General features: G+C 39.2%; 1 protein-coding gene across 1 annotated transcript in view; it reads left to right on the top strand.

Annotated features, from left to right (window-relative positions):
• The window catches only part of LOC133518685 (chorion peroxidase), a 43,726-nt gene that overhangs the window by 5,733 nt on the left and 16,054 nt on the right, over window positions 1–21,939 (top strand). Inside the window, exons 2-4 of the mRNA XM_061852360.1 lie at window positions 6,169–6,749; window positions 7,055–7,287; window positions 14,466–14,700. Of these exons, the coding sequence (XP_061708344.1) occupies window positions 7,185–7,287; window positions 14,466–14,700 (338 nt within the window). The 5' untranslated portion in view covers window positions 6,169–6,749; window positions 7,055–7,184. The remainder of the gene's footprint in view (window positions 1–6,168; window positions 6,750–7,054; window positions 7,288–14,465; window positions 14,701–21,939) is intronic.

The raw sequence follows: 21,939 nt of genomic DNA, 5'->3' as shown, positions 1-21,939 counted from the left end.
AAGGCAAGGTTAACGGCACCAATCATGGGACATTTAAGAAAAAAAATGGGTTATTTTTGATTTTTCACCGACACCTATATTTTTGTATAATGCGTTAAAAGACTTAAAAGTTGAATTCATAATCGTCCTTTATTTGTTCTATGTAATTTAATGAAAGCTACTGCAATTGGTTTCAATATTATTAACAATTTAAAACTATGGTTTTTGCTCCAGTCGTGGGATGTAAGACGCCATTATTTTTTAAATATATTAACGAATATCAACTATTGCTCTTGTTTATGGTAAAATGTTGCCAGCGTTTAAAACTGATGGTAAATACTTGTTTTACAGGATTTGTCTATACCATCCCATTACGGTGCCATTACCATCATAAAGACGTTTACTATAGTTTCCCCTCTGGGTTGAAAGGTCAGTTGGCAGTCGCTTTCGTAAAACGCCGATTCTCGGGATTAGTTGCCAAGTGGACCCTAGGCTCCCATGAGCCGTGGTAACAAACGCTACTCGCTAGGAAGAAGAGATATATAATAGTAAACGGATAGTCAGTGATACACATTTTACGAGTAGTTGGATCAAATATCCAAAACAGCTTGAAGTTTACTTTAAGGTTCAGTACCCCTAGTGTAAATTTTATCGACATCATAACGTGACGAACGCGTTTGCGTTAAGTCTCATTTTGCATAGGATTTTGAGTTTCCAAAACGTCCCGCTTGGCGCGCTCTTTCTAAATCCAATACAAAATGAGACTAAACGCAAACGCGTACGTCACGTTTAAAAATCGAATTTATCTACACTAGGGGTACAGTTCGGTGTTGTCGCGAGCGCGAACACCATCAGGGGTGACTTGTCAATCGCCAGTATGATAACGCGTTTAGAGTTAAAGTTTACATCCTGAGATTAAAGACAAGAAACTGTTTATAAATGATAATAATCTCTTTGTTCACTGATACGTTGCCTATAAAGTACCTGAGGGCCTACCGCGAACCACGTTCGACGTGTTGCCTCCCTGTCACACTTACGTTCGAATTGACAAGTACGAAAGACAGGAAACACGTCGAACGTGGTTGTGTGCGGCGTGGTGGTAACACGAATACCGAACATCGCAAATTGCGGAGATCTTTCTCTTTTGCTCTAAAACGTAATTAGATTGACAGAGAAAAATGCCCGCAATTGACGAACTTCGATTTTCGCGGTTATAGCCCTGGCCGCGTAGCCAACATTACAATCGTTAACGTTCCGTAGCGTAGCATAGCCATCTCTCTCTATCACTCTTCCATATTAGTGCGACTGTGACAGTTGCGTTTCGTTTGCCACGGAGCGTGAACGATATGCACGTTGGGATCTAATTTTACATACAATGTATGTAAAAAACGCCGCAGAGGGGCGTCTGCCACCATCTCCCCCCCCCCCCCCCTAGGCCTCCAGCGATATCAACTCCCCCCCCCCCCCCAGTTCACTGCCTGGCTACGCCCTTGCACCGTATTCTGAAGCAGTAAGAGCGCGAGGTCACTACAGATATGTGGCATCAGGCAGCCCATCAAGCATGTAGTCATGAAGTGCTTAAATTCGTCTAAGAGGCATATCACCAAACACCGATAACAATTTTGTAGTTCATTGAAAATCAGGGTGGACAAAAGTATCCTTTGGTGCCCAATTTCGCCACCCATCCACAACTTCGCCTAAGCATTTGTTATAATACTAAAACTAAGGTGGTTCGACTAGGTTACCCAAAGCTTAAACCTCACTAGATGGCGCCACAATTGCAAATTTTAAGTTTAAATTTTTTTGTGGAGTAGTCTTGGTATTTCTATACTGTAAATTATGTTTAGCGCACTCTTTAAATAAATATTGAACTATTACAACAAACATTGAACACTTCATTGTACAAAAACTACCCCTTAATGTCGACAGAATGTTTCTTGACTCTATTTCTAAGTATCACTCACACATTCAAACAGTCTTACTGGGATCCTTGTAGTAGACAATTTGGCACAGCGTCAGTAGGCTTCAATAGCGTTGCGGTATGTACGTGGAAATACATGCAAGAGGATGTGGGTTCGAGACTCATTAATTGTTTTTGTTATCAGTATTATCAAGTACCTATTATTAATAAATTATTTTATGAGAAATATGAGCGTTTTCCATAAAAATATTAAAAATCTGATTCTCACACATCATGATATTTTTGGGTTCTTCCAACTCAGAATCACTAGCATAATCAGTCCTCGTGCTAAAAAAACCCGAAAATTTGTATTGAAATTTTAGTTTTACATTGAAATTTCTTTCACACTAAAATGTGACGTAATGGTATGGATATTTTAGGATATCTTTTTTTATGCTAGGGTGGAGAAGATTCTAAGTAGAATGAACCTAAGAAAGTCCAAATTTGTAAGTCAGATTTTCCGGAATTTATTTCAAAAAAAAAACGCTGTTTTGTTCTAAAATTAAAGCAATCCGTTACTGCCTAGGATTTAAAAAAGTAGGTACTATTTTACAGTAGAATTAAAACATTTTTTTACGATACATTTAATTAAATTACAGTGAGTTACAAAATTGCATGGCCTTCTATTTATAACCATTATAAAAAGAAATGAGATATTTACCATGTTTGTTTATATTATTGATTTCCCGATATTTTGACACAACTAGAAGTTTCACACAATGCCTAGAGATAGAAAATTATTTATTTATTTTATTTATTGTCAATTTCATTCAACGGATCACGTCATATCCAATTTATGTGTTTATGTATTGCATTGTTTTCTACCTAGTTGGTTATTAAATTCTGTTACTGCAATAATCTGTATCTACATAAAATATACCAACGAAAGTTTAAATAAGTATATATTAAAATGAAGTACACAAAATCAGGAATTACATATGACGATATCATTCAAAATCGCCTCCTCTGGCTTTGACACAGGCCCTCAAACGACGAGGCCAGTCATCAATAGCGGCACGCACGATTGTCATGTCTAATTCCGTCACTGTCTTAACTATGGCCCGCTTGAGGGAGTTAAGATTTGTGTGGGGTTTAGCACAGGCTTTCTCCTCAATAACCTGCTATATGGCATAATCCAGGGGGTTAAGGTCCGGGCTGGAGGACGGCCAGTCTTCGTGGGCAATAAAGTCAATTTTGTTCCTTCGAAACCAGGCTTGAGTTGTTTTTGCCTTATGTGCAGGAGTTGAGTCCTGTTCAAAGATCCATGGCTGGTTTTGAAATAGGGTGTGGCTTAAGGGCTTCACTATTGGTTCGAGAACGGTTTCCAGTTTCCGGTTTTCACACCTTTTTCACAGAAATGAATCTGTGTTAGCCCTGAGTATGACACACTCAAAATCATGTTTGGCGGGTGCCCACATTTGTGCAACGCAATAGGGTTGTTTCCATCTACAAATCTTAGGGCATAATTGTATCCCAAAAAAATATTTTGATTATAAGAACATGTTAAACTACTTTTACGGGACCTGTAATGACCATATTTTTGTAAATATTGAATTTAAAATATCTTTTGGCACACATCACGTGACCAAACTCGAAACGTCATTGAAGATTCTGATGACGTCACAACTCTCGGATTGACACTGTTGACAGTTAGGCGATTAACAACAAATGACAAATATCAGTTGACAGTTCGTATCTTCTACGTGTGTATGTAGTTATGTGTCAAACCGTAAACTGTGACGTCACACAATTTTGAAAGAGCGTTTTGGGCACGAAAGCATCTGTCAAAATATATTTTGTTAATTTAACATATTTAAAGCCGTTTTTAGTATAAAAGCTGAATTTTAAGGCAACTTTTAGTTAATACAGAAAGTAATACAAGCGTTTCAAAAAATTGGAATACGATTCTCTTTTAGGCCTCAATTCATTATAGATACGACGAGATAAGCGTTATGTGTGGTATATAATTATAGCTCACAAATCCACCACATTATGTCATTTTTTATTTTTTCGGTAGCATTTGTTTTAACGGAAATAAAGAGGTTGCAAATCGAGTACCAGAACTTCAGAACAGATATCATTTGATATTTACCAGTCGCTTTTCGGTGAAGGAAAACATCGTGAGGAAACTGGACTAATCCCAACAAGGCTTAGTTATACCCTCTGGGTTGGAAGGTCAGATGGCAGTGGCTTTCGTAAAAACTAGTGCCTACGCCAAATCTTGGGATTAGTTGTCAAAGCGGATCCCAAGCTCCATTGAGCCGTGGCAATATGCTGGGACAACGCTAGGAAGAAATAATGAAATCGAGTAACAGAATTTAGTAACAAACTAGGTATAATAGTTATGATGTAAATGTCCATATCATGTTGGAGTCATATATGTATTAGCCAACTAATTATTCAAGATCAATACACTTAGCTCCCTTAGGTATTCGCCTAAGTACAATCTCGGGCAAAATTGAGTTTTATAAAAGTGAACTAGTTTCTAGGTCATATTTTCTATGAATTGGTCATTTTTGTAGACTCCAATCACAGTTACACTTTTCTTGGTTTTTCGCGGACCAGAATATCGATGATTTTTGTAACTTGATTTAGACGTTGCTATCATTTTCAATCCAAAAACACATAAAATCACAATTCAGAACATGCGGCAGCGTTGTTTTCTATCAAGTACCTGAAGCACCAGGGCGGCTACCGGGAAAATCGAAATTCGTCAATTTCGGGCATTTTTCTCTGTCACTCTAATTACGTCTTAGTGAGAGTAAAAGAGAAAGATCCCCGCAATTTGCGAATTTAGGTTTTCGCGGTAGGCCCCCAGGTCCTGTCAAGTTTCAGCAGTGTTGCCAGGTGAGCGGAAGAGAATTATCGTACTTGAGTGTCAATATTATTGTACCGTTGAAAAAAATATCGTCCGCCAATCAAAAAGGCAGCCCCTAAAAATGTCTAGCAAAATAAGCTTAAATTTCCAATTAATAATTAAAAAAAAGACAATTTTCGTCTAAATTGCGCAAAAAATCTGTTTATGTTTGTGTATTTTTGGGATAGACTCAAACGGTATACAGGAAATTGTGACATTTTAAACTTTAAACTTACACCAAGGAGCCGAACACCCAAAAGATACTAATTTTAGCCTATTTCTGAGAGAAAGTGTCATATTTTGCTTCAAATTACTAGACTTTTAAGGTGGCATCATCCAAGGGCTGAAATTATAGTACTTTAGTGTACGATAATGCTCTTTGGAACATTACGTCATACCGGGGCCCAAATTATCGTACATGTACGACAATTATCGTACGCCTGGTCACACTGAGTGTCAGTGTCGACAGAGTCAGCTAAAAACGCGTCAAACATCGCAACGTCGCGCCGATGGCCGTCCGAGGCGGGGTGGCAACGCCGCAATGTATTTGTACACGACATTTGTCACACACACATGAGTAAAATTTATAAAAATATAACGTTGATTATTGCATGATTTCTGTATGAAACAAAGTTTTTCTATTAATTTAGCGCAAATGAATATTCGAAAGTAGATAGATGCGCAACTATTTATGTAATAATATTGTGTAATTAATTAATAAATAGCGATTTTTTTTTGTATGAAAATCGAACCACCTTAAAACGTAGCGGTTATATTCTTTAAATGTTAAGTGCACCTATAATCCCATAATACAATCTATACTGTGTTAATTAATAGTATGAAAAAACTTTGAATATCTTAATTAATTAGTGACCATAGAGATTCAGCTCATGTGCGATGTGCCTTAGCTAACTCTGCCCTGAAAGACAAATAAGGCAGTTCTAGAGGTAAAATTATGAATTGAGTAATATTTGTTAAAAAGCAGCGATAAAAAATACTCATCTTCTGGTACCCCAGAACCTACCTACCGGGTTACCAGAATTTTCGTTTTCCGGCTGCATTCCTGAAAAACGGTCAAAACTCTTGACATATTAGGGAAACTGGGACTCAGGGTCACTTTTTATTCAAAAACGGCATATAATTCAGTTCTACGGACGTCAGATTATATACAGTTCTGTTGCAAGAACTTGTCAGATTACCACGACAACAACAGGTTTGAATGATTTAAATTTTCATGATATTTACACATTATTACCTATAAGAAGGGATTTCATCGCGTAATTACGTTTTAAAATTTACCTTCGACGTTCGTGTGGACGTGGACCATATTTTTTTTCCGTTACATTATCTAAGAAGCTCTTTCCCTTCTCAGTATTGAAGAATGGAGCGGCCTGGAACGAGCGGTGAGCGGACGCCTCTAGTGCAGCCCACGTATGTCTTCGAGTCCAGCATAACGCGTCGCTACCGCAAACGACTGAGGAACTGCCAGTGCGCCATCTGCGTCTCTTTACTGTAAGTTAGTCTATGGTTTCCATAGCTAACACACCACCATAACAATACCCTCTAGTGCAGCCCCCGTATGTCTTCGAGTCCAGCATAACGCGTCGCTACCGCAAACGACTGAGGAACTGCCAGTGCGCCATCTGCGTCTCTTTACTGTAAGTTAGTCTGTAGTGTCCATAGCTAACACACCCCCATAACAATACCCTCTAGTGCAGCCCACGTATGTGTTCGAGTCCAGCATAACGCGTCGCTACCGCAAACGACTGAGGAACTGCCAGTGCGCCATCTGCGTCTCTTTACTGTAAGTTAGTCTGTAATAGTGTCCATAGCTAACACACCCCCATAACAATACCCTCTAGTGCAGCCCCCGTATGTCTTCGAGTCCAGCATAACGCGTCGCTACCGCAAACGACTGAGGAACTGCCAGTGCGCCATCTGCGTCTCTTTACTGTAAGTTAGTCTGTAGTGTCCATAGCTAACACACCACCATAACAATACCCTCTAGTGCAGCCCACGTATGTCTTCGAGTCAAGCGACAAGCGACATGACAAATATTTGTTTCTGAGTTATAGACGTTTCATATGTATATTATGATTATCTATATATATGTAGTATATAATATATCGTCGTCTATAGTACCCTCAACACTAGCTCATTGAGCTTACTGTGGTGCTAGGTCGATCTGTGTAAAAAAATGTCCTATAATAATATTATTGTCCTATAATTGTGTATCTAACAACCACATTTTCCCACAGAGTCCTTCTAAGCATCATTCTCCTCGTCACCGTCTCCTACAATCTGGCCGACGACTTCGACGGTGACGACCTTGACAATAACACCATTCTGCCAATCGTCATCCCTGTTGCGAATGGCTCCAAGCTTAATATGGTTGGCAATCTGACGAGTTTTGGCAACAGAACGGTGTATAATCTGACGTCGATAGAACCTAATTTGCTGCCGATTATGAACAAGAAATGGCCTTTAGAAGGTTAGTAATTTTTATACTATCGTTTTCAACTTTTCAAGCATTAACCTTAACATCCCCTATCAATCTTCATCCCCGTGGCCAACGGCTTCAAGTTAAATATGTTTGGCAGTCTGACAAGCTTTGGCAACAGAACGGTGTATAACCTGACGTCGATAGAATCTAATTTGCTTAAGAAATGGCCCTTAGAGGGTGAGTTATTATTAAGTATAGGTACCTATTCAAGCATTAACCTCGATAAATATATTACCTATATTCCCAATGTGATTTGTGATTCCCGTAACTAAGGGCTCCAAAGCTTCAACTTGAATACGGTTGGCAATCTGACAATAGAACGGTGTATAATCTGACGTCGATAGAACCTAATCTGAACCCGATTTTGAACAAGAAATGGCCTTCAGAAGGTTAGGTATTAGTTCTTTAATTTCACATGAGTTTATGAGCATGCTTTTTAAGTAGTGTTAGGTTAGTTGTGCTGAGATTACAAAAACACCATCCTCCTGATTGAATTAATCGGGGCAAGTCGCCATCAGATAGGTACATCGGACCGGCCTAGGAACTCAAAAATACATGAGCAAATTTGAGCATGCATTTAAAGATTCAGATTCATTTATTTCTCTCGAAAATAAAATGCATTCACAATAACATAGTTAAAACTACTTGCTATAAATAGAAGACAAGAAAGATTAAAGTCCTGATAATAGTCATAGAGGCATTGTTCAGATATTTGTGAAAACCTAGGCCGCTCCGATATATCTGATGGCGACTGAAGGCGAGTGAAGTGGTACCTACTCGTATCTAAATGTCGTTTTTCTACTCGGTCGACTGTAATGGTTGAATTAAACGGGCGCGGGGCGGGACTCAATAACCGCGCGTTTATGTCTTTTGTACAACATTTTTGTCTACTGGGATTGGGATACTTAATTTTTTATTTATTTATTCAGAAACAAGCATTCTTGTATTGTTATATTAAATACAATGTTAGTTATTTATGTTGTAGACTTACAGTTTCCTTCATTAAAATACTTATGTGAACCTCAACATTAAAATATTAAAGTATACGAGTTATCTATATGAATTGTTAATAACATAAACGGTGTGTTAATAAACAGTGCCAGAAACCCTGATATAAATTTATAACAATATTATGGCTGTTGAATACATTCTAAAGATAATCGTTTGAAGTTAAATAGTGTTTCATGGAAAACATCTACATTTTTAAATTTTTCGTCATAGAGCCTGCACGCTCTCCTAATGAAACCGTTTTTTGCATATGAAGTACGACTACGGCTACGATGCGAATTATACAAACAAATACAAATACAAAATTCTTTATTTCATTAAATACAGTTGATATAATTTAGGGGATGGTGTCTCCCGGTAAGCAATATTGCCTGTGTTGGGAGGCACCGCTCTTCCGTGATTATTAATAACTAATACTAAGATCTGTACTATTTACAAAATTTACTACCTATAACTACTATACTAACAAGCAATACATTAATTATAAATGATACAAGAACGACATAAACTATATTAAAATAAATTAATTTCATTTCATTTAATTTCCAGTAAGCTTGACTGCGCGTGTGTGTGTGTGTGTGTGTGTGTGTGTGTGTGTGTGTGTGTGTGGGTGTGTATGTATATGTGTGTGCGTGTGTGTAAACTAAATAATTATTATTAATTAAGTATTTAGTTTTTATAGTAAAAATAAATAATATTTTGGATAACTCGTAGAAAAAATATAAGTAGTATTTTTTTTTTTTTTTTTTTTTTTTTTTTTATTATAAAATGATCGGCGATTGGCTCTAGTCACACCTGATGGAAAGTGAAGACAGGGCCTAAGATGGAGCTCACCGATTCAGTAGTAGCCTATTCACTCTTGCTTTAAAGAGACCGAGGTCATATTTATCAGGGAATACAGAGGGCGGGAGCGCATTCCATTCTTTAGCCGTCCGTAACAAAAAAGAGGAGGCAAACCGTTTAGTGCGAACAAATGGAATGTGTACCACGAACGGGTGCATTCGCTCCCCACGCCTGGACGTCCGATGATGGAAAGAGGAAGGTGGGATCAGATCGTGCAGTTCCTGTGCACACTCCCCGAAATGTATCCGATAGAACACCGATAGGCTAGCGACTCGACGGCGATGCTCAAGGCTCTGTAATTTTGACTTGATTGATGGGTCATCGCCAAAAAGTCTATGAGCCCGGCGCTCTATCGAGTCCAGGGCCGCCAGCTGATATTTGGCGGAACCGTCCCATAGGTGGCAGCAGTATTCCATGCTCGAGCGGACCTGTGCTTGGTATAGGGAGAGAAGCTGTTTCGGCGTGAAATACCGCCTCACCTTAAATAGGACACCAAGTTTTTTGGCAGCAGTTTTAGCCCTGGACTCAATAGTCAACCCGAAGTTTAAGTTCGATTTTAAACTTAGACCAAGAAGCTCTAAAGTGTTAGTCACGGGAAGGGACACATTTCGGAAAGTGGGAGCCAAGGTGAACTGGCTCCGTTTTGCGGTGAAAAGACACGCCTGTGTTTTGGTGGCGTTGAATCCGACCAAGTTGGCTTCGCCCCATTCGGCCACTGCGTTCAAGGACAGATTCAAACGTTCCACCATGGTCTCCCTGAGGATCTTGGTGTCACCTTCACTGGCCCTCGCGTCAGAGAGGTATCTCTCCGTAACTGTGCTGTCATCTGCGTACCCAAAGATGCCGGGCTTGAGCAGATCGTTGATGTGCAGCAGAAAAAGGGTTGCGGAGAGGACTGAGCCCTGAGGTACCCCGGCATTAATAGCCAAAAGATCAGACGAGCATCCGTCTAGGACAACTCGAATAGATCGGCCCCTCAGGAAGTCAGTGATCCAGGAGCGCAGGCCAGACGAGATCCCATACGCGGAGAGCTTACTTATTAGGCTGTCGTGCCAGACTCTGTCAAAGGCCTTGGAAATATCAAGGGACACGGCGATAGCCTCACCCTGTCTCTCGATGGCCTCGCCCCATAGGTGGGTGGCATAAATCAGAAGGTCCCCAGTTGACCGGTTCCGGCGAAAGCCGTATTGCCGATCACTGAGGAGATCGTTACCTTCGAGATATGCCAGGAGCTTGGTGTTCAGTACACGCTCCATAATCTTGCAGAGTATGGAGGTGATCGCGATAGGCCGATAATTAGACGGGTCAGCACGACTACCTTTCTTAGGTACAGGCTGTACGTTTGCAAGCTTCCAAGACTCGGGGACTTGGCTCGACCTCAGGGAAAGACGATACAGGCGTGTTAGTACTGGAGACAACTCAGGCGCACAAGTTTTCAACACAATCGCTGGAACTCCGTCCGGTCCACTAGCTTTGTTCACGTCCAGACAGCGTAGTGCTTTCAATACCTCCTTTTGATGTATTTTTACTTCGGCCATTGAAGCACCAAAGGAAGGTAAGGAGGGAGGCTTAGCGGCGCCAGCATCCAGACGCGAATTTTCAGCAAATAGAGAGGCAAACAAGTTTGCCTTTTCTTTAGCTGTATGAGCCAGTGATCCATCCGGCCTCAGCAATGGAGGTAAAGAGGGGCGACAGAAATTCGACTCCACCGACTTTGCCAGCGACCAAAACGCCTTACTCCCTGACGGGTAAGAGGCTAGCTTGGCGCCAACAAGACGTACGTGAAGAAATCGAGCTTTCCGTATAACCTTCTTGCAAGACTTAGCCGCTCTGTTGATACAATAATGATATAATATACTCAAGCGTTTCAATCTCGTGCCTTACTCAGCTGCCTAAATATGTTACTCGACTGAAAAGCTCTCTATTATATCACGATTGTATAATATAATATTATACTCGTACATTACATAACGCTCTTATTTTTAAGAGTGCCACCTAAAACATACCTAATTACATTGCAATCAATTTAATGACAAATAAATTCATTTAGTTGTTTAAAATAGCCTTCAAAATCATAAAAAAAAATTGTGGTTAAAGAAAACATTTAAATATACTTTAATTTTTCCACTCAATTTGAAAACTTGCTACGGAATTTAGTTCTTAATTGATTATGAAACCAGTCTTCCGCAAGCACCTATTAAATAAAACTAGTTCGTTTTGGCACCTTGACCCTATGAAGTGACACGTGTAGATATTTTAGTGATGCCATTTCGGTTTTATTTTTATTTTAAGATTCCATTTGAGCTTCTCTTGCTTCCGGAACCTCATCTCACTGTATTAGTGTTGTTAAAAGACTAGTCTTGAAGGCTTTGAAACCTTAAAGACTCGCAAACCTTGAAGGTTTAAGCTTTGAAGACTTAAAGCGTTGAAGGTTTGAGCTCAAAAACAGTTCAGAACCTTAACGACTCAAGCATTTTACGAGCTCTTAAGTGTAAGTTTTTAAGACTCGGGCCTCATAAAGAGCTCAAGCTTTAAAAACTCGGGGCTATTGAAAGCTGAAGCTCCCCGAACCTCGAAGGCCTGATTCGTGCATTAAGAGCTCAAACAATGAGCGTCCTAGGCAGAAAATATTACTGTGGTTTTTTTTTAAAGAATATTATGAACCTAACTACGTTGCCACTTTGTAGTCATGTCTGGGTGTAGTGATTAACAGATCGCAAAGAGACTTATGCCACTCATAAAATTGATCTGCAGTCGACATAAATCTTTAACTTTACGTTTAGAGGTATTGCTCATCCACTCTAATTGATATTTTACAAACAAAAACGCGATAAACTCCAAATATATTTTTTCTTTTTTCCCCTATTTCACAAAAAAATTTATAATATTTTTTTATTCTAATAACCTCAGGATTACACTGTTAAAATCGCTCGGGTTCTTCACGTGCCCGTGAGGCCCTGTATAACTATCAAATATGGCATAGATTGATCTAATTTGTTAGAAGTTTTAAGACTTAAATGCTCCAAACCTTATAGACTTAAACCGTCAAAGCTTAGGAGGCTTTAATGCTTGAGGCCTAAAGACTCGAGGTTTCTCTGATCGTAAGCAGCAACGCAAACTTATTAATTGAGGCTTATACGGTCCAGACTTTAAGGTTCGAGGCTTCTAGACTCAGCGGTCGTGACTCGAGTCTTGTAGTTTACGCCTCGAAGTTTAAATTCATAACACCACACTGTATCCATCTCTAATAAGTATCTAATTTTTCATTGATTCCATATTTCTAATTGTATTTTGTTATTTTCAATGTTTGTAAAAAAATACATGTAATATTGCCCCTGTGGCCTTTTTTAGGGTTCCGTAGCCAAATGGCAAAAAACGGAACCCTTATAGTTTTTTTTTATACTACGTCGGTGGCAAACAAGCATACGGCCCGCTTGATGGTAAGCAGTCTCCGTAGCCTATGTGCGCCTGCAACTCCAGAGGAGTTACATGCGCGTTGCCGACCCTATCCCCCCCCCCCCCCCTCGTTGAGCTCTGACAACCGTAGGGTCTAGTGTTATTGGGCTGCGGTTTTCTGTAAAGTGGAGGTGCTTCCCCAGTTGGGCTCTGCTCTAGATCTGGAATGACATCCGCTGTGCTGTGCCCTACCACACAAAGCGAGATGACATTCACAATGCCCATACCCCTTTTGGGCGTAGTCCTTAAAGGACGTACCCGGGTCCAAACCCGGGCCTATTTGCTGAATAAATGTTTGATGTTGATGTTGAGTACCTAGCTACTGTATGTAATTGCATGGTTTCTATAGTAATCTAAATTGTATTTTTTCTTATTTAATGCATGTTAATAATAAGATGTAATATTTCGAAAAGATGTGTCCCGCCGAGTTTCTTGCCGGTCCATATTGGGATACCCTCCTACAATTGAGGGGGGGATTTAAATGTTCTCGAGTCAGAGGTGTAGGGTTAGAGCCGGTGTAGCTTTATTTCACGTTCATAAGAGCATTGTAATATGCCTCCTTGAATAATAAACTATCTTTATCTTATCTTTATCATCTGTATCTAAACCGCCACCAAAATCTAAGTACATAGCCGTGGAATCTTTTTCCGTCCCATTAGATTTCTGTGGCTGCAATCCATTTTTCTATTTTAAAGACAATATAATTTTATGAACATACTAAACGTATACACATATAGTCGTATATATTCAAATTACACTCCTTTTTTAAAGCTGTCGTGTAAAATTAGGACATAATGAGTTTGTTTTTATCAATAACTACTATATTGTTTTTTATACGTAATAGTATTTTCATTCGTCTGTCCGGTATCGTTTAAAATCGATTATTGATATAATATATCACACACATTATGTTGTAGAACGAACAATACTAGTCGCTAAATTTGACAGACGAATGATAAATGACCTGTACCACGAAGTCGAAGCGATGCGCGACACTATCGCTTGTTCCGATATTCATTGTCTCTTTAACACACAACGTCAGATCAAACCCTCAAAACAAACGCGGTATGTAATGTAAAGTAAGTAAGTAAGTAAGTAAATATTCTTTATTGCACCAACAATTATACATTTTACATACATGTAAAACTACAAATGAATTTTAATGGAAAATAGAACCAGGTAACAACAGGCGGTCTTATCGCTAAAAAGCGATCTCTTCCAGACAACCTTTAGGTAGCAGGAAATTTCGAACTCATACAAAAGTCAACAGGTAGTGCAAGGAGCTAAATATGGAGACTTAAATACAAACACACATACTACTTATATAAGTATTAAAACAATACCTAATATACTAATAAATATACAATATAATATAATACAATATATATATATATATATATATATATTTATACTTACACATATACAATATATAAATGGCAACTTAAGATAGAGATAGAAAGTATAGTTTCAGCTGATTTTTGAAAATGGGGAGAGATATATAATAAATATAAATATAGTAAATATAGTTTTTAAACGTAGAATACTTAAGAAATGATTTTAAAATGAATTTACACATAAGTAATAGAATTACGTAGGTATCTGTGATAGGAAATATGTCCTTGCTGCTTTTGGGTGCTTGCAATTTTTGGGCTATTGCATTTTTTTAAGTTTTCACGGACGTGCAACAACTGACGCGTGTGGACTGTTAATAGCGACGGCAAACCTCGACCTTTGGTCGTGGTTCGGACACGCGAAGTTGATGAATTTGTGTCATATATGGTATATGTAAATCTGTGACTTATTGTTAGCTAAATAAAATTTGATATGGCGAAGATTTTCAACTCGACCTTTCTCCACAGAAACCCCCTCAGCTCCCTGGCCAAGCACACCCCCAGCCGCCAACATATCGGACGCTGTATCCCGCGGCAACGCCGCACTAGCGGCTCAGCAGCGCGCCGAGGCCGCGCGCACTGCGCTAGGCCGGGACACGCCGGCGCACCGCGCGCAGCGCGCCGCCGCGACCGCTGCTGACGTCAAGCCGATGGCTGACGCCGCGTATGCGGCTGAGGAGGCCACTAAAGTGCTTGTTAACGGGTAACTGATTATTGTTATCCTAGTAGATTGACACTAACTATAAGACGCATTTATCGTCTTATTGGGTACATTCTGTCAAGAGTATTTCTTAGTATGCTTGATATCTTTTATGTTAGTTTTGCTTTCTTTTTATTTCCTGGCCAATCTTCCAATATATCAGTTAGCCTACCGCGAACGTCAAAGAAAAGAAGTTAAGTATTTGTCTTTATATCACTCTTATATATTATTTGTGTGTTAGAAAATTTCGATGCGGTAGGCTCTAAGATGCTATTTCACGACGCTAGCGACACAACAGCGTGCCGAAGCGGCCCGTACGGCGTTAAGCCGAAATGCAATCCGGATCCGAAACGTATGAAATTATCCGGATCTGTATCTGAATCCGCGGATTATCCCATACATTTCGGGTCCGTCGTGCTAACCCTAGCCGGAACTAATCAACACACCGCAACGCGCCGCGGCAACCGCTGTTAATGTCAAGCCGATGGCTGTCGCCGCGTATGCGGCTGAGCTGAGGAGGCTACTAAAGTACTTGTTAACGGGTAATAATCCTACTTAACTTGACATTTAAATAAAGACGCACTTATCATTCATTAATCATTATTCTACTGAGTTAAAGTTATCACCGATCACCCGTTGAAAACGATGCGCCGGAAGTGTGAGGTTCTAGTGGGAGTCATCCTTTAATCTCCCTAAGTTATCCCAATCAAAACCAGACATGGGATAATAGATTAAGTTAATCGAAATTTGCCTTAAAAAATATTTGTCATCGAAATTTGTCCCTATACATAGTGCATTGCATAGGACAGAAATTAGGAAGAAATGAAATCAGCTTCATAGCGTTATGGGCACTTTTGCATTAAAAAATCTAGAAACAGTAAGAAATTAACGCACACTTAAGATACGTATTTTTAAGCATATAAACTGACCAATATTAACATACAATATACCTAAGTGACACTTTAATCCTTAACATTTTCACTATTAGCTTTAGCTACTGCTTATATTTGCATTTGCACTTTGTAGAAAAGGGTTGTGTTGTGAATGTGTATTTGTGTTGTTTGTTTTTGTGTCATATCCACGACTTACCGATCTGTAGGGCTAAGATGGTCGGCTCCTTATCATTTGTCACCATGCCTGTCACGTTCTAACAAGTATGTAAGCGCGAAAGTGACGGGCATAGTGACAAGCGATAAAAATGGAACCATACTGCCACTGCTGTATTTGTCATTATTTGTTACCGCTTTTCTATAAGAACTCTTATAGCCATTACAGACGGGCGTACCGGACCGCGACCTTGGTGTGGTTAAAATATGTATTTTTCGTCGGCGTCTCTAACTATGGCTGCTGCTCGACGCAAAATCTCCACGCCGTTTTCCATGGCGCTGACAAGACGCCGACGCTCTAAAGACTACCGTCTACCGTCGTGTGGGGTGCCCCCTAAGCGCCAATTACATCTACACTTCCCGATTTCCGGCCCGAAATCAGTCCCAATTTCGGGCCTGCTAATCTTTTTCCTTTTCACGGAGTATCAGGACATCCTTAACAATATTTGAAATGTAAAAAATACTTTGTCTGTAATGGCCAATAATTTTCAATGTTTGATATGATTTATGAACCATTTTTTGCATTTCAAATATTGTAAACGATGTGCTGATATTTGGTGAAACGGAAAAATATTAGTTTTTGGGCCCAAAACCGGGTCTGATATCAGGCCTGATGAAGTGTGGATGTAATTGGCACTTTAACGGACGTACGGCGGACCACCTTTACACACGATCGAACGTGCGCCGGACCGCACCAAGGTCACGGTCCGATGCGGCCGTCTGTCATCACTAATAAGTTTAAAGACTAGGCTATTCACACACGCCAAACGATTCATACCTACCTACGCTCCATACCCTGGTCCCGCGGCAGACTGTGTCACAGTGTGTGAATTGCCGCAAATAATAAAAAAACGATAAAAAATCGTGTAAGTATTCAAAGATTTCACTGATGTTTTGTTGTTATGCCATTTGCTTTTAATACACATTTTATAACATGTTACGCACTGTATGATTTTTCCTACCCCTTCCCACGCCTCCCGAAAACACACATTGCTTTTCTGCACTGCTGGCAATGAAACTTAACCCTTTCCCAGGTCGTACCAATCTAAAAGGTTTTCTCAACAAATCTAAATATATTCTAAAAGTTAAGTTTTGGTGATTAATTTGAAGACGAGTCTCATTTCCCAAAAATACAATCTAATTTGTGCCTTAAATTCGATTACTAAGGTTTAAATTAAATTGATACGCATGTGGTCGATGAATCGTATTATCCTGGAAAAGGGTTATTGTTCAATGACATTTAACCTACAATTTAACAAAGAAGGTAAAAAGGTAAAGGTAGGTGCGGAAAGTAAAAATTACTTAAATGGAAATAGTTATTTGTTTTTCACATGGAAAACCCTCGCAACGCTATAGATTCCACTTTTCGTTGAATTCCAATTATGGAACCCTTAAGGTGGCGACTGACTTGTAACATTTGCTTGTAATGTATCGTTCACGGTGATCGTTACAAGTCAGTCGCCACCTTTGTAACACTCAAAGGGATTCGCGTAAAAACCGACAGCCGAGTGGAGCACGCGGTGCTCGCGTCGAGCGGCTCGGCTCGCTGCACTGACTGTTGTAATGCTCGGGTTGTATCACGTTACATTACACCGAAATGTTACAAGTCAGACGCCATCTTTACAACAACTTTGCCAGCGAGAGCAACACAAAATTTTTCACCACACCAACACTCTAACTTCTTGAAAATTCTAACTGAAACATATCAAACCAAATAAAATCCAAATGAACGTTATCAAATATTCATCATTCAAAAGTCAATTCTACGAGCTAACATAATAAAAATGGAACATACTCTAAAGCATCAGATTACTTTGCCACACATGTGGATAAAACGCAAATTTCTCACCTCTCATCTTCTAGTGTGGTGAAAATTAACATACCTATATTTCGTTCCGCATACAAATATGAGAAGACACATAAATACCTGCTATACTAATAGGATCCCATATATATGTTTCTTTTTACAATAAAAAAAATACTTATGACTACATATAAACAAAAGTTTCGCCAAACTTGAAGGCAGTTTGTTGGTGAAAAACACCGTACCTTTATATAACAGCGTGTGCCGAATGTCTAAATGTAAGCAAGTAGGTAAGTACCTATTTACATCATATTTAGGATATACCTAGTCTGTCAAACAACATTGTCGTTAGAAAAAGGAGCGAAATTCCAATTTTCTATGGGACGATAACCCTTCGCATATTTTTTTTTAATTTGTTCCTTTTTTCTACTGACGGAAATGGCACTATACATAAGGGCTCCTCTACACGATGGCCCAGCGTAGGCCAGTCTAAGGGACGGAGATATGCGGTGGAATGAGATAGCAATATCACTTACTCCCTCTAACGCATAAATGCGTCCCTTGGACTGGCCTGCGTTGGGCCATCGTGTAGAGGAGCCATAATAATAATTATTTCCTTGGATTTCACGGGCCTACAAGTCGCGATCTTTTGATAAACTTGCGTGGAGATATAGATCCAACACGTAGATGCCCCTTGTAGAGCTTTAATGTCATGTAGAACTAATATTGTTATCATGAAGCGAAACCGCGCCGAATGGTGGAAAAGCTCAATCAAATTCAAGTATTTTTTATGTACATATATATTTTTTTTTCTTTTTTTTTAAGTACCTAGAAATAAATAGTGTTTTTTTTATTCTTAATATTTAATAATTCCTGAACTAAAGTTAAAATATAATCCATTAGAAAATGGCATTGGCATCTCCTGGCTTTCGTAACAAAACAGCATAAAGAAATTCCTCTAGTAAATAAATAATCGTAGTAAAAGGACCACTTATTGTGGTCCAGTTCGGTATTGTAATTGATTGTATCCAATTGGTATACTCGGGAAGGATGTCGGCCATCGCCATCGCTCATAGATAAAGGATATGCTTGTATCATATTATGTAGCTTAACGTATAACAAGACGTATTTGATCAAAGTTAGCTCCGACATGCATACAAATATCTTTGAGGCACCTCTGCAATCCAGTCCAAACCAAAAATTGCAGTCGCTGTTATGAAAACGCCCCGACCTTCCATCCTAGAGAAAAATCAACGCATGCTCAAGAAGTCCTTCACCAAAAAAAGACTCGTAAGTATCAAATATTTCGTACATTACAAACAATGTTTACGATCCAAAAGTGCGTCCAGCATGTCCAGATCTAGCGATTGCGCACAGATTATTTTCGCTGTAGAATACCAGCTTAATGCAAGCTTTGCATGAACCCGCCGCCAAAAGCCGCTTCCATACAATCAAAGTTACACTCTCATTTTAGTCTGAAGCAAACATGCTCACGCAAACGCTAGGAGTACTTGAATGCACATCAATAAAATCATCGATGTTGATCTATTTAGGGTTGAAGCTAATTTAGCTGTCAATAATACTAACGGTATGAAATGTCCAATGTAAAGTAAACCCTAAATAGCTTAACAATTAAAGTCCTTGAGCTGGGGCTCGAAGTATGACCAGGTCATTCTACAAAAATCTCATTCTCCTGGCCATACCTATTCGCAAATTACCAGGATATTCCGCTTTATTAGCATCTCATTTTTGATGATTGTGTAACTTGTGCTAAGTTCCATCCACAACGAAATAGCTAAGCGGAATCTCCTGGGAATTTGCGAATATGTATAGCCAGGGAAATGAGATTCTAGGGAAATGAGAGTAGAATGACCCGACCGCTTTGGTTCTTGGAGCCTTGGGTCTACCACCAGCCTTTACGATATTTAGCAATGTGTCAGAACAGGGGTCGGTAAAATCCGACGCTCCAGATACAATTGTAAACCTTCAATTACTAAGGTCAATGTAGAGAAGACCGGATATACAGTTTTTGGTTGGAAAGACCGTAATAGAAGATCTCTCGTATTCTTTGTCTTGTTCTTTGTCCCCAAAAAAACGTGACGGAGTTAGCTTTAGTTTTTAATTTTCTCATGGTAAATATAATCTACAGCTAAAAAGACATGCAATAGCACTCGCCTTTTTAGGGTTCCGTAGCCAAATGGCAAAAAACGGAACCCTTATAGATTCGTCATGTCCGTCTGTCTGTCCGATTCTGTCACAGCCACTTTTTTCCGAAACTATAAAAGCTATACTGTTCAAACTTGGTAAGTAGATGTATTCTATGAACCGCATTATGATGTTTACACAAAAATAGAAAAAAAAAACAATAAATTTTGGGGGTTCCCTATACTTCTGAAACTCAAAAAATCTTTTTTCATCAAACCCATACGTGTGGGGTATCTATGGATAGGTCTTTAAAAATGATATTGAGGTTTCTAATATGATTTTTTTCTAAACTGAATAGTTTGCGCGAGAGACACTTCCAAAGTGAAAAAATGTGTGTCCCCCCCCTGTAACTTCTAAAATAACAGAATGAAAAATCTAAAAAAAATATATGATATACATTACTATGCAAACTTCCACCGAAAATTGGTTTGAACCAGATCTAGTAAGTAGTTTTTTTTAATACGTCATAAATGGTACGGAACCCTTCATGGGCGAGTCCGACTCGCACTTGGCCGCTTTTTATTTATTTGATAAAATACAGAAATACAAGCGTGACAGAGTGGTCCAAAATAAGACAAGGAAAAGAATTTCGACCCACGTACGTACTTCGCTCAGCCACAGTTTGCTCCTTCTGGTCTATCGACCTTCTGTAAGTGGGGTCTATGGACTCAATAGTTAAAAGCGACGAAAGAGCTTATCTTACCTAATAGACGGTCTTGTCCACATTGGCCTTACTTTAACCTTTTCGACGCCAATGACGGATATATCCGCAAAGTCCAACACAGAAGACGGATTAATCCGTCACAGACCAAACATAAACCTACGTGCATATGCATAAAGTTCAATTTCAGTTTTGACACTTCGGTGACGTGGTATCCGAGTGACAGCTTTTGTGTTTGACATGGCGTCAAAAAGGTTAAATAGACTACATCACAAGTGGCTCTTTTAGACCGCGGGCCAGGAACATATATCGTGAGTCATCGCCACCCAGCTGATTACAAATTAACGGCTCACTGTTTAACAGTCCGCCGGACGATATCGGCCTGTCAGTTAGAACGAAAAGTTGACGGTTCCGACCAACTGACATATGGACTGTGGAATTAAGAAGAGTGACATCTCTTATGGTAGGACTGTTGCAAAAGTGTCCAGCTGTCAGCTATAAATAATAGTTCCAAATCTCTCCAGAGTAGCGCTAGAGTAGCTAAGAACCTAGGCGTTATTGACGGAGTGAAGTGCGCTGTCTATGATTTGATTTTTTTGTTCAAGTATTCTAGGTATTGTAGCGCCACCTATTTATGGTTTCTTGATGACACTTTTTGGTACATGGAGATTACTTTTCTTACCTTCCATAGACTGAGAGACCGATACTGTCCGGCAGACTGTTAATCAGTGGGCCCCTAACAAGATTAAAGTCTTAGGTGTAAAAATAATTTAAGAAAATTCATAGGTGTAGGTATGTGTGTAGTCTGGAGACTTACTGGCCAACGCAGATCTAACTGGGGGTAGAGGGGCTTTAAAGGTTATCTTTAATAGCATCTCCTATTATACAGGATGACCTTAGCCATTGGACAAACCCTGAAATCCCACATAGGGTTACTTCTCAGGAATGCTCTGACGTTAATATTTTTTTAATTAGAACAAAAGAAAAAAAATTTTTTTCGAACAAAAGTTATTGCAATAATCGACAACAAAAATAAACACACTGTGTTAATCTTTGGCAGTGTTTTTGACAATTTGTTCGAAATATTTAATGATGATGACATTTTTCAAAAGTCAGAAGCTTATTAGTGTCATAAATAAAAAAGATAATCAAAGAGGTCGAATAAGGTTCCATACTATTCTTTTTTGCGGATATTACCTTAGGAGCTACTAACACATTCAGGCTGCTCCAAAGTAAAAAAATGGTAATTTGTTAATTTATTCGAAACCGCTACACCGGTTGTTATCATATTTTGTACACTGGTTCTAAATACCCTAATGCATATATACATTTCGGCTTTGTCTAATGGCTAGGGACACACTGTATTAGGCTGAAACGTTTTATTGAATAAGGTAGCCAAAGTAAACAGAAGTCGGCTTGTCGTGACATGGGATAGGTGTAATACGACACCGACCACGTAACTTGAC

This window comes from Cydia pomonella, chromosome 6 (assembly GCF_033807575.1).
Source record: "Cydia pomonella isolate Wapato2018A chromosome 6, ilCydPomo1, whole genome shotgun sequence".
Classification (NCBI taxonomy): domain Eukaryota; kingdom Metazoa; phylum Arthropoda; class Insecta; order Lepidoptera; family Tortricidae; genus Cydia; species Cydia pomonella.
Note: the sequence above shows the minus strand (reverse complement) of the source record. Positions and strands in the feature narration are given on the sequence as shown.